The sequence below is a fragment of the Paralichthys olivaceus genome, chromosome 20 (assembly GCF_024713975.1).
Source record: "Paralichthys olivaceus isolate ysfri-2021 chromosome 20, ASM2471397v2, whole genome shotgun sequence".
NCBI lineage: Eukaryota > Metazoa > Chordata > Actinopteri > Pleuronectiformes > Paralichthyidae > Paralichthys > Paralichthys olivaceus.
In genome coordinates this window covers 13,846,697-13,859,737 of record NC_091112.1, presented here as the reverse complement: position 1 = coordinate 13,859,737, position 13,041 = coordinate 13,846,697, and the positions used below count along the sequence as shown (strand labels likewise).

At 40.5% G+C, this 13,041-nt stretch overlaps 1 protein-coding gene across 7 annotated transcripts in view; it reads right to left on the bottom strand.

Moving 5' to 3' along the window:
• Positions 1–997: 997 nt before the first annotated feature.
• LOC109631586 (uncharacterized) overlaps positions 998–13,041 on the bottom strand; it is a 28,639-nt gene continuing 16,595 nt past the window's right edge. For all 7 annotated transcript variants that reach the window (XM_069516261.1, XM_069516266.1, XM_069516265.1 and 4 more), the window contains one exon: positions 998–1,137. In XM_069516261.1, coding sequence (XP_069372362.1) covers positions 1,108–1,137 — 30 coding nt within the window. In that variant the 3' untranslated portion in view covers positions 998–1,107. The remainder of the gene's footprint in view (positions 1,138–13,041) is intronic.

The following is a 13,041-nucleotide window of genomic DNA, read 5'->3' as shown; positions in this document are numbered from 1 at the left end:
CAAACCTTTTCATATTGAGCAAAGAATAACTTTTGACATTTGGGTGAAGATTATTAGTTGAACATTAATTTATGACAAGATGGTGCCATGAAGATAAAGCACGGCACCTCTGAGATAGTGGCGATACAATGATGCAATGTTGTAGAACCAGGTCCAACACACACATATCCTTTTCATTCCAACACATACGAAACCTTATGATCCTTTTGCTTCCATATTTTTTGACTTGATGCCCCCGACGCCTCTTCCCCTCCATTTTCTCATCAGCCTCCTTCACCTTAATAATGGCTGGCATTTGCAATGGGAGGGCGGGGGGGGGGGGAAGAGGAGCCTCACAGTTTTCTACCTTCTCTAATTTCAATCAAATTGGGGTTGGAATGAGCCCAATCTGCCATTCAGCACTGAACCCTCTCATGGATCAATGGCCTCTGAGCCTTGATAATCTCTCAAATTGATTGGTTGCCTCATTGATCATTACTCCTGCATTAACCAATCAAACATCTCTCCAGTAAACAAACCCGCTGAATAAAGACATCCCCGGAAGTTTGCTCCCAGAGGAGGCTCGAGTGATGTGAGGAAAATATATAAACTGAAATCCCCCTTGGAAGAGAATATCAAATCATAAGAGTGCTTAATATTTCACTGACTTGATGAAATATGCATTGTAGCCCAGAATGGAGGAAAATGCAATGATTTGGATGCATTATGTATGAGACGGTCCGCTGGCGAAAATGACACTGCTCTGCTGAATAATCGCCATTTCACTATCACCACGGCACAATGAGATTTTGTTTTTACTACGCATCGCTCAATTCATTTGGAAAGTGCATACAGTATGCATTTTGTATTTAGGGCCTAACTCGTGTGTGCACAGCATACAGATGCTCGCTAATGAATTAAAACACTGACTGGGATGTGTCCTTTGCTTGCACTTGACAAACACTGTGGTCCAGCCCCAGAAGAGTAGTAGGTTACATAGAAAAGTGAACTATAGCTGTATGATGCAAATGTTTATTAGGCTGCAAACAGGGACCAAAGACAGAGGGTAGGGACTTTTTATACAGTCCAGCTACGTCCCATGCAGCGTCACAGCGGTTGTCGTCTCATCTACTTGTGTTTGGATGATTTACCTCCGCGCTGAAAAACAGAGAAAGACAGACATTTTAAAGGAATATGAAATTCAACGTAATTTGTTTTATACACAGATACAGACTGTGATCTTAATACTGTCTCTTGTGTATTTTTGAACTTCAGGTAAACTTTATAGACCATTATATTTCATACTCAGCAGTTGGACGTAAAAGACAATAATAAAAAATAATATACAATATTGTATATTATATACTTTACTTATTTATTTGTCATATAACTGGCTTGGGCCCTGCTTCCCCAATGCACCTTAACAACAACACTACGCAACTTTTATTAGCCTAAAAAAACTTTCTCCTGTGTATTTCACACTTGCCAAACATGCAGCAGGCAAAAGAAACATCGAGTTTTCATTATTTTTATATCTGTTACATCATGATCTCTGATTCTTGGTTGTGCATCCCATATCACTGTCACGATGTCATACTGGCATGTTGCAGTTAAATAAATGTCTATTTTCTGGTTAGGGGATATGTACAAAAACAATGTCAAACTTCTTCTAAATGCAGTGACCATCATTTGACCATGATTAGTTTTGTGTCATCCACATCACTGCAGGTTCAGTTGGTAACCAGCAAACATTGTGGGCTTTGTAGATAATTGGCGGACTTTCTGGGGGAAGACCAGGTCTGATTAGGCGAGACGGCTTTCATGTCTGAGCAAGTTTATTAGACAGCCAAAGTCATGACAGGCCAGAGTTCGGATCAGGAGATAGAGTTTCAGTCTAATACGCTTCTCTGGGCTTCTATTAAAGCAGTCACCTACCCGTCCCCAGACCACCTTAATCCATTAAATCAAAAGTGAACGTATAAGCATATTGCATATTCACTTGAGAAAATAAATTCTCTGCTATTTTACTTACTGTTTTCATAAGAAAATAATTTAGGTAAATAGGTTATTTATATGAGGAACACAACTACTTGTTTTATTAAAATTTAAAAGAGGATTTTCTGTTAAAATGAGAAAACATCGACTTGTTTTATTAAAACATATTTATAAGATAATTTTGTATTTTAGAAAAAGTAATTCAGGTCTGTTTTTCTGAATTAACAAGATTATTTATATGAGAAACACAAACCAGCCACTAGGGATACTCTTTTGGGTAGTTCTAGTGCCGGTCCCAAGCCCGGATAAATGGTGAGGGTTGCATCAGGAAGGGCATCCGGCGTAAAACTTGTGCCAAAACAAACATGCGGATCACAAATAGGAGGGGTAGTGGATATATTGGCAGATGACCCCGAAAAGGGAGCAGCCGAAAGATGAAGAAGAAGAATTTATATGAGAAACACAACAACTTGTTTTATTAAAATTAACAAGATTATTTTCTCTCAATGAGAAATGAAGTTGTACTTGTTTTATTAAAACAAAAATTTAGATTATTTTTCTATTTTCAGAAAAAAGTAATTCCGATCTGTTTTTCTGAATTAACAAGACTATTTCCTGTTTTCATGTTTCAAAAGAACCGGCTCTGTTTTTCTTAATTAACTAGATCACAGTCCTTGTCATTTCCATCTGAACAATCCCAAGTTGCCAAACTAATAACATGACTGAGAAAATAATCATGTTTAATCAGAAAAAAGCAGAACAGATTTTTTTCCTCAAATAAATGAAAAATGCTCTCAGGAGAGGCGTCGCACTTTGAAATCTAATAAGGATGAATACAAACAGTGCATTTCAACATGGACTATTAAATATTCGATCATTATCATCTCAATGACTATATACTATTGGTAATAAGTTATTACCAAATGTGATGTGTTATTACTGATAACACATCACATTGATTGATTCTCTGTTATTGAGACCTGTTTGCAGACAGAGGACTATATAAATATATATAATATAAATGTCGGTATATATATAATGAATCAGCGCCTGCTAACTTTCACATTCCTCGAAGCACAGGAGGGGTCACAGTTATTAATCAGCCCTAGACCAAAATTTTGTCATAGCTCATTTAAAAGCCTTCCAACTCAAAAACCAATTCTGCTGCTCACTGTAAATCATCTTCCTTTACCCCTTACTCCGAATATTTATCTGAATTTCCAGACTTGTTATCGGAGTTCGCGCTTAGCACAGATAAAGTAATTACAGCGGGTGATTTCAACGTTCATAGATGTTGACAGTAACAGCCTCAGTTCTGTATTGAATTCACTATTAGACTCAATTGGCTTCTCTCCACATGTAAATGAACCCACTCTGCTGTTTTTAATCACTACCCTCCATCTTGTTCTGACATCTGGCAGAGATATCAAACATTTAATAATATTTCCCCCAACCCTCCACTGTCTGAGCAGTTTAACTTACATTTGAATTGATAATAACGGACCACGAAGAATCCCACAGTCTGTGTATATCTAATGATGTGACCAAGTATAAGAAAATAATTCTGCTGTTAGTTACTGCACTGCCATCACAACTTTACTCCCACACAGTTGATAATCTTGCTGCGTACGACACTCAACACTGTTGCTCCCATGAATCAGAAGAGGTGGAAGTTATCTTATTCGACCCAAAGCACCACAGACATTATATGATCATATATGTACTGCATTATTGTTCCTCCAGTTCTACTGTAAGAATGCTTGGAGGTATGTTTGACTGGGACTTGTCCTCTGTCTCGTAAAGAACGCAAGTCTCTCAGATATTCTTCTTCTACCCACACAATCCAAAGGCTGTTGTACACATCTGCCCACTTTTGGACTCAATTGGACTTGATTGGACGTTCCTGACATGAGGTCAGCCCATGCCGATCTTCTGAGTGTGAGGGGTTGGCGAAATAATCTTAATGCTACAGATTAAGTCGGAACCTGCTATAGCCAATGAGAGCGAGCTGACAGGGAAGTGTTGCCACTTGGATGTTGCATATTTGTACAGCCGCGACTAAAAACAACCATACATTTCCAACTAACCTCCAGCCTGCACTGCAAAATGTATAAGCCAATTTCACCTTCTGAGCCATAGTTAATCATTTTTAGTTTTCCCTCAAGAGTTGACAATCCTCTAGCGTGCACCAGGCTTAAGTCTGTGGCTCATATATCTTAAGAATCTATAGGACCAAAGGAAGTACAGTGATTAATTCGGTGTGATTTGGACAAGCAATTTTTTCAATAATAATAAAGATTGGATAAACAGGTGACCAGCGATCTGCAGCAGACTGGGACTCATCAACATAAGAGCTATTTTCGATAATGACAATGGGCACGTTTATGACTGATTCTCCCGTTTAGGGTTCGAGCTCCACTAAACTTTGAATAAACAGGGGAACAGCTCTTTGTGAAGCAGCGGCGGAGCAGCTTCAGAGTCCAGCAGCAGGTCTCTACTCAACGCAGCTCAACAACTTCAGGTCACTTTTACAGTTTCAGAAAGAAAGCTGTAACCAGCATTATCACAGCACAAGCAAACTTCAGAAACATCCTCCCTCAAAGGGATGCTGATAAACTAGTCCATGCACTTGTTACTTCTAGACTAGACTGCTGTAATTCCTTTTTATCAGAATTTCTGTGTAAAGCCTCCAGTTGATCCAAAATTTCGCAGCACAAATGCTGACAGGAACGTGGAGAGGAGGATCATACTTTTCCCACACTAGCTTCTCTGCAATGGCTCCCTTTAAAAGAGTCAAATTCAAAATCCTTCTTTTTACGTACAAAGCCCTTAATGACCAGAGCTCATAGCATCGCATTATCCCAATTGAGCACTTCGCTCTTTAAATACAGGCTTACGTGTGGTTCCTAGAGTCTCTAAGAGTAGAATGAGAGCCATAAAGAGGCCACATTAAAGGTTCAGTGTGTAGAATTTGGGGACATCTAGAGGTGAAGTTTCATGTTGCAGCTGAATACTCCTCATTTCACCCTCCCCTTCCCAACATGAAAGACAACCTGTGGTGAACAATGCACAGTTCCTGGGTTATTTACGTTGTTTCTTTTTTACTGTCCTTTAGCTTTGACCACAAATATTTGAATATTTTAAAAGTTGTTCCTTTTCCAAGCATATGTTTGTTGTTTTATTGTCAGGAAGTGAATAAGGGAGATGACTGACACGACAGGGACACTTCAGGGACCAATCAGATCTCTGTCTCTAAGGTGCTGCCCCAACAATGTCCGGAAAACTATTAAATGCATTTATTTAAAAAGCTTCTGGGAAAGAAATCTGTTAAACACCGGAATATGGTCCAGTTCATGAACTGGTTTATCATTTATATATTTGACTGGTTCCTCTGTGAAAAGGGTGTTTTTGTTAGACATAATACAACAAAGGGTCATGATAAGCAATAAAGCAACATGAAAGTAGCAACTAGCCCCGACAAAATACAAGTCTGAAGACAAACATCTGGGTAAAATGAAAAGGATAATACAGGATATTCAATTCTCTTCGTCATAAGCCACGGGGAAATTACAGTTAGTCCCTTTTTACATTTGGTTTTCATACAATAACAAGCATAGTTTTTGTGAATAGTTACTATGAAAATGAATCATCAATGGAAATTCAGTTGAAGGCTAGATTTACTTAAGATGTTTTTTTTCACCTGCAGTGAGTAATGAGTGCTTAATAGATAGTAATTGACTTGATATATATATACCCACAGTGCTCTGAATGCCAGAGGTCGGAGGTTGAAAACCTTATTCACTGCAACTGTTGCTGCCTAATGTGATGATTGCACATAATATGTTGTGTCAGGAAGTAAATGAGATTGGATTTTTTTCTCTTTTTTTTTTTTCATTCTCTATTTCACAAGGTTTTTAAACCACCAAGCACTTTAATTACCGAACCTAAAGTGGCAAATGTGCTGACATTACTACAAATAGATGTTGACATACTACACACATTTCTAAGACACCAAGGTGTTTGGCGTTAAAGCGGCACCGCTTCCAACAGGTTGATATTTGCACACAAATCTTTTGGACAGGAATTTAAAAAAGTAATTGCAACAGGAGGAGGCTGGCTTTGGTTGGCACAGGCTTCAGTGTTTGCTGTGGACTTGTATATGCAGCTCAGTGCTAAACCGTGGGTAGCGCAAACAATGAAAGGCTCTAGGCTCAAACAAACGCTTTCATCAAGGCAGCGTGCAGGGAGGAGTATAATTTGATGTAGCGTGTCTATCCTGGGTACGTCTCTCTTTAAAGGGACCAGTTTCCTAAAGTGCACTACTCAATGTTTTACAAGGATGACTCCTCGCTGCCTGACTTAAACTCTGCATCTCCCTGACACCCAAATAAAAGTGTGCGCTGTTTGGAGTTCCCTGAGATGTCTGGAGTCAAGGTGATAGTTTTTGCATTTATTTTCATAAAATCTTTAATTTGCTGTTTTCTACAGGTGTGAAGACACAGCGTGTCACAGGCGAACCCCACAGACACACCCGAGATGAAATGAAATGAGCGATTTGTGACACAAAAGCCACTTTCAAACGCAGCAGTTGTGCAAAAAGGAGCGGCCCACGACCCAGTGCCACGCAGGCTGCCTTCTGAAAGGCATCAATGGATTCATGAGTTGCAGAATGTTTATACTCGGCCTGAGTGATTGGAGAGATTAAAATATTTCACTGCAAATAACAGACAGATTTAATAACCACAGGAGCGCAATGGAAACACAGAAGGTACTGAGCGCATAAATGATTTGGCAACTAGCAAATTGATTTTCCATCGGAAACTTAAACACAAAAAGGGCTGGCTCTCAGCCACCTCCCTAAACATCATTCAGAGTTTCTCCTGCGTCCTCCTCAGTGCCAGCATTAACATTTGTTATTTCTCTGTTTAGCCTCATTTGTAGCAGCTCATTTATCATGCCCGTTTTGTTGGAAATGTTTCGATGCATCTCCGGGTCTGTAAGTCGGGTCTGAGGATGGACAAGGTTGGAATATGTGGACTTGATGCCATTTTGAAATAAGCCAATTTGCGAGGCTTGGCATAATCAAAATGCCACAGGGAATAAACCTCACATTAATCAGCTGTTAAAGATGGTCGTGTTTGTGTCAGAGCATCATGGCCACTGCACAGTAAACCGAGGTGGATGTTACCTTCTGAGGTGCAGAGGAACTGACTTTTCCTCAGATGAGTAACTTGATAGACAGGCATTTCAGAGGGCTGTGTTCAGACTGCCTTATTACTGGTTTCACTTTCTAGGAGAATAAGACCCTGCCATAAAAGGATGCTTTACACTGCCTCGGCCCCTCTTGTGTGTCAAAGACGAGAGAGACAATTTTCCTGAAGTAACAATCAGAAGATCACTCTCACAGCCTGCACAGTGACCACAAGCTCTCCTCTACCTATCCCGAATCAAGCGGTTTAAAATGGTGCTTGACTGTACAATAACCAAGCTGCAAACTACAAAGGGCTCTGCCCATCTTTGGTTTCTGAAACTAGTTGTTTCTGACTGCAGCCTGCTGCTTTTCGAAGCACTTTTTTTTTCCTTGTGCATGTGTGTGTGATAAAGGGACTGAGATCTGCCACATTGGCATTCATGTATGCATTTGATGTCAAACAGTCTAAATATTTAAGACACTAGAGGGCAAAGGGAAGATACGTGGGAGCTGTCAGAAGATGCTGTATTACTGATTGATTGTCCTCACTGATCCCAGTTTGTGCTGTAGTGTAAGGGCTGCGCACACTTCCGTGCACGTTTCTGTGGGCGTGATTAACCGCAAGCACTTGCCTAAGAGGACGGCTGGTGTGTGACTGTGTGAGTGTGAAGTAGAGACGGAGAGATCCCATAAATATGCATATGTGCGTGTCTGCACACGTCCACGTCACTGTGTCTGCATGTGTCCACGTCACTCTGTGTGCTAGCCGCACCGTGTGTGCGTCTTTGTGTCTTTTTCGCTCATGTCCAAGCAATGTAATTCAAGTAAAGAAATATCAAGGCAAGGATAACATTTGGATGCTGTTTGGATGACAGGAAAATATTGGCAGTTATCCGACTTTTTTGCTGTCAGTTTGACGGTCAATGAGGAAAAGAAAAACTATTCCTTCCCTTTTTTTTGTTCTTACTTCTTCACAGACAATAATCCCACACTGTTTTTCACAAGCTCTTTTGCCAAAAACCCACCTCTCTCCAACAAAATCAGGCATCAAGAATAAAATCTCTCGACTTTCTATATCCGTATCCTCTCATCCTTTTATAATCACAGCCAATGATTCCCAAATATCTCTTGTACGAGGGGATATTTCTGTAGCTGCCAGAGGGATATGTGGAATAAACTCGTCTAATTAACTCAACTGCACTCAACTAAAAATATAGAAATTGAGATTATCTTCTGAAGACAGAAAACAAACAAAAATCTGGCGTGATACTGAAGACTGGATATAAAGATGGACAACGCATCTCTACTTCCTCTCACTACCCAGAAATGAAGCCAAAGTATCCTGAATATGAACTCCGCCATCTTGTGCACCTGGAGCCAGTTAGGTCCTGCAAATACAGATGTGGCACCAATTGTAAGTCAATCCTATCAGTCAGTTACGATGTTTCACCCCATTTTTAGTGTAAAATAACTAAACAGACACAGCTACACATAATAAATAACTGATTTGAATATATTCAGCCTCTGCTGCTTTCAGACATGCATTGAAATCTGGAGCATCTCCTCTGTGTGTGGGAACACAAATGTCCAAGTGAGAAACTCTGGACTTTCTACTGACATTCCCCCATTAAAATTTCTGCATAATGTCTGAATGAGCCCATATGAGAACACAGCAGGAGATCATCCACACCATTCACCAAAAAAAAAAAAAAATCAAATGATCTCAATTATAGCAGAAGGCTGTAATTTAACAGAATATGAAAAAAGTGAAGGGGTTTGAATACTTGCTTTTAGTAAATGGTGTTATAACGCTCATAATTCACTTGAAAGAAATTTGAAAGTTGAACCAAGCTGTAGATTTCCATACGCACATTGTTATTGGTTAACTTGATTATATGGTGATGGCATGTTATTTGAGGAGAAATTAAAAAATAAAAAGCACCGATGCAGAGACTGAGGTGCACATGGTGTTGGGGTAAGGGACAGAAGGGAGACAATGTGGGAAAGCTGTGAGGGAGATAAATAGGGAGGTCACATGAGGTGAGCAGCAGCAGAAATGGTGGCAGAAAAAAAAAAAGACAGTGAGTCTGGAAAGGATCTAGTACCTGTAAAAAACCATCTTCCTCTTTGTATTTTCTTTCTTCTTCCTTGTGTTCCCAAAATGACACTGCTGAACCATAAAATGCTGCAGCGCTCACCTCCCGCCCTGCCTTGTGTCTAACACAGATCAGGTTGCGACACTTTGACACCCGTAGTCGCCCTCGCCGTTTGTTGCCGGGTTCCGGTTATCAACGGCTGCTGCAGTCTGCCTCAATCCCACATGCTCACTGGAGGCGCACAAAAGGCGGCTGACGGAAAATGGCATTTGAAATACGGGGAAAATAGAGTGGCACGGAACAACCGTTGATGAAAAGCAGTGAGGAATTTAAGAGGGATTGGAAGAGCTTGCACTGTTTCATTTCAAATACTTTTTTTTTTGTTCTCTGCCTTTGGTGCAGCTGAAAGGAGCTTGATGATAGAAAACAGAATTGAATCACAGAGTTCCTTTTTCTCATGAATCGTCCGTCTGCTGCAAATAACGCTGCTTCTAAACTAATGTTCGATCAAAACACAATGAATTGGACATTGTGCCTCCTGGCCTCTTCTTTCTCTTTCCTTCATCTATAAGCACTAATCTAACTTGTGCTTCCTTTTCGTCGATTGATTGGTACTTTAAGTGATTAACTTATGGCTTGGATCATGAAAGTCTTTCACATTTGCTAATGTAAAGAATGCAAGAGCAAAAGTGTGTATGAGCATCAGTCTACCAAAGCAGCAACTGCCACTTATACAGGTTGTCCAGTCTAACTTTGCCAATATTTTTTATGCCCATTTTAGGTTTTTAAAGATGCATAAAAAAATCTGAATATGCTGATATCGCTACACTGAATATGGAGAGGGTCAACACGTCTCCACTTCTTCCCACTATCCAGAAATCAAGCCAAAATATCCCGGATACGAACACTGCCATGTTGCCTATCTGAAGCCGGATTCTGCGTATTATGACGATGGAGGGATGAATACATGCTGTGGTCCCTAGTTTCATCTGTCAATCATGACATAACTAATCAAATAACTACGTAAAAGTAAAACCGGACGTACCTTAAAGTAACACTTGAATGTACTTTACATTAGTGTGATGACAACGTATGTAAAACCATCTTAGAGAAACATATATCTGACGTGTACTTAGATTATTCAGTTTGGTCATGTCCTGGCCACTAACCTGGAGGAGGCCAGATTAATGACCAATACTGCAGGTACCCTCCAGGTGGCGATAGATATACTTTGGCTTCACTTTTTGGGGGCTGTCATGCCCTCCATCTTTATATACAGTCTTTTATATATTTGTTATGTACAGTTTATATATGGTCTTCACAGGGGAATGGGGGAATGGAATTACATACCACCTCACGTGATCAGGTGGTGTGTTTCTGTCAACTCCAAGGAACAACAGCTTCATTTTTAGTTCGCTTTTTCAAATGTAAAAAATTCATTAGTTTGAACGAAATTTTAAAGTAGACACAATCTGGGGCTCCTACTTGAAACGAGGGGTTAACTCGAGCTCCGCTGCTGAAGGCTACAGCACAGGTTTTGATTTATGGATTTATTTATAGCCTCAGATTGATCACGCTACCGCAACCCCAGACGGACTGTTTATTATCAAGCTGTGTCCTGCTTTAATCATATTCCCCTACAGTAAACATGTTTACATTGTTTCATTCATGGCCCAATGACGGTGGGACAGTCCACTTTGTCTCATTATTAAATACAGGAGACTGCTCCGTGCACTTGCTGAACCTGCTTTGCCTCATCTACTGTGTTAAAATGCTGTGTGTGTTGCCACTGATTTCTTTAACATCGTTGTCACTGTCAACAATCTTCACTGGCATCAGAAACCTGTCGGAGAGAACACAACTAGCTGGATTTGACCAGTCACACTTGATATTCATAGTTATTGTGTCCCCCATGTGTTTAGCCCCTGTAGATACTATATGTAGTCAGAAATATTAGCTTGTTTTCAATTATAACTGTTACTGGCGTATGTTCGGCAGAGCAGGGAGGGACTATGGAGGCGGATTTGGAGCTCAGTGAAAAGCGAGGGAGGATTCTGGACGTTTTATTCGTTAAAATTCTCATGTGCCTGTAAAGATTCTCTCTCATTCATTGTATCTTCAGGAGTTGTATAAGTATACATATGCAAGTATTTGAGGTCGTTTGTAGATATTTGTACACATTCTGTCCAGAAAGGACGAATGGTTTGAGGTGAATGAAGCCATCTTGGTCCATTTGGAAAAACAAAGTCACTCAACACACTTTACGTCTCCTCTGTGTTCGAAATACTACCGGCTGCAGCTTTAAGGATTCAGTTCTGATGATTCAGTGTATTAGCCCAGTTCTAAATTAAATGATAACGTGTCATTTGCAACCAGATCATATCCTGGGAGATGAGAAAAAAGTACTTTGCTCACAAATGTCACCAAATTTACAATTAACAGACATTGGTATGCTATCCTGCGGTATAAAGATCTGGGACCTCCACATTTCTAGATCTGGTCTCATCTGTGGCCTTTAGGTTCCATCTGATTATCAATGAAGGTGAGATATGAAGAACATGAGGAAGGAATCAAATGAAAAGTTTGATAATAGAATCTTTGGTGCCAACTTTTTAAAGATTCAGACTGCAGTTCCACTCTGCTTAAGATAACCTAAATCAGAGCATCAGATAAACACACTGAACACTTTGGAATTAAATATGAAGCATCCCACCCCCTTCTCTTCCTCCTCTCCTCTGCCTTTTTTTCCTCTCACGTACCCCATCACGCTCTCTTCCTGCGCCTTCATCTCCTCCTCTTGTACAAAAACGGTGGGTGGAGGGTTCCGCTAGGTTTCGCTCTGCTCCGTGCGCCTCCATGCACCATGGGGAGCATGTTTTCTCATTTAGTATGTCAAGACATGAGGGGGATGAACCGTCACCCTCTCATCAACTAAGTGATGACATTAAAGGGACTACATGACCCACAGAGAACTCGTGTATCCCCATACAAAGGCACTAAATATGGAAAATGAACATGTATCATCATTATTTCGAGTGTGCCTGAGTGTCTTAAAGGCCAAAAACTCCAACCGCCGTAGCCAGAAAACTGAAAGCCTCTCCTTGAGGATCAGGCTCTTTTCCTTTCTCATTTTCCCCCATTCATTTATTTCCGTGTTGTTCATTTTCCCTCACTTCTGATTCAACAAAGCAATGGTGCCATGCAAGTTTAAATAGCTTTGTTAAATATTAATCGTGGGTTTCATCGACTCAGTCAAATCTTTACTCATTTCGCCACAACAAGGCTTATTTCTGGCCGACTATACAAGAGAGGAGAAGAAAAAGAAGGCAGCGTGAGACGCGCGTGTCCTTTGAACAGCTATTTGACTGTCTGTTTGAAGCTAACTGAGAGACGAGCCCCTCCGGCAACGGCTGCTCACCACACAAGGTGAATGAGGCCAGCGTTTGAGTTCCTTCTAACTTCTTTCTTCCCACCTTTCAGATGTATGATGAATCACAAGCAGACACTTACAGACACTGTCGCACACACAGACAGCACAGCCCACTGTGGATCAGTAATTACATGTGATGAATACAGATGACTATAGCTAGGTCACACTTTTCTGAGAGGAGTCATCATTTAAAGAACCATTGTCGTGCGGTGGCTTTGAAGGCGGAGGCCGCCGAACCCACATACATACGGCACTCCGCAGAAAATAAACCGACTCAAAGATATGCACTCAGTATTGGTGCTCAGCCACATTAATGAGAGTGTCATCTTTGTCCTGTTGCAAGCTGATAA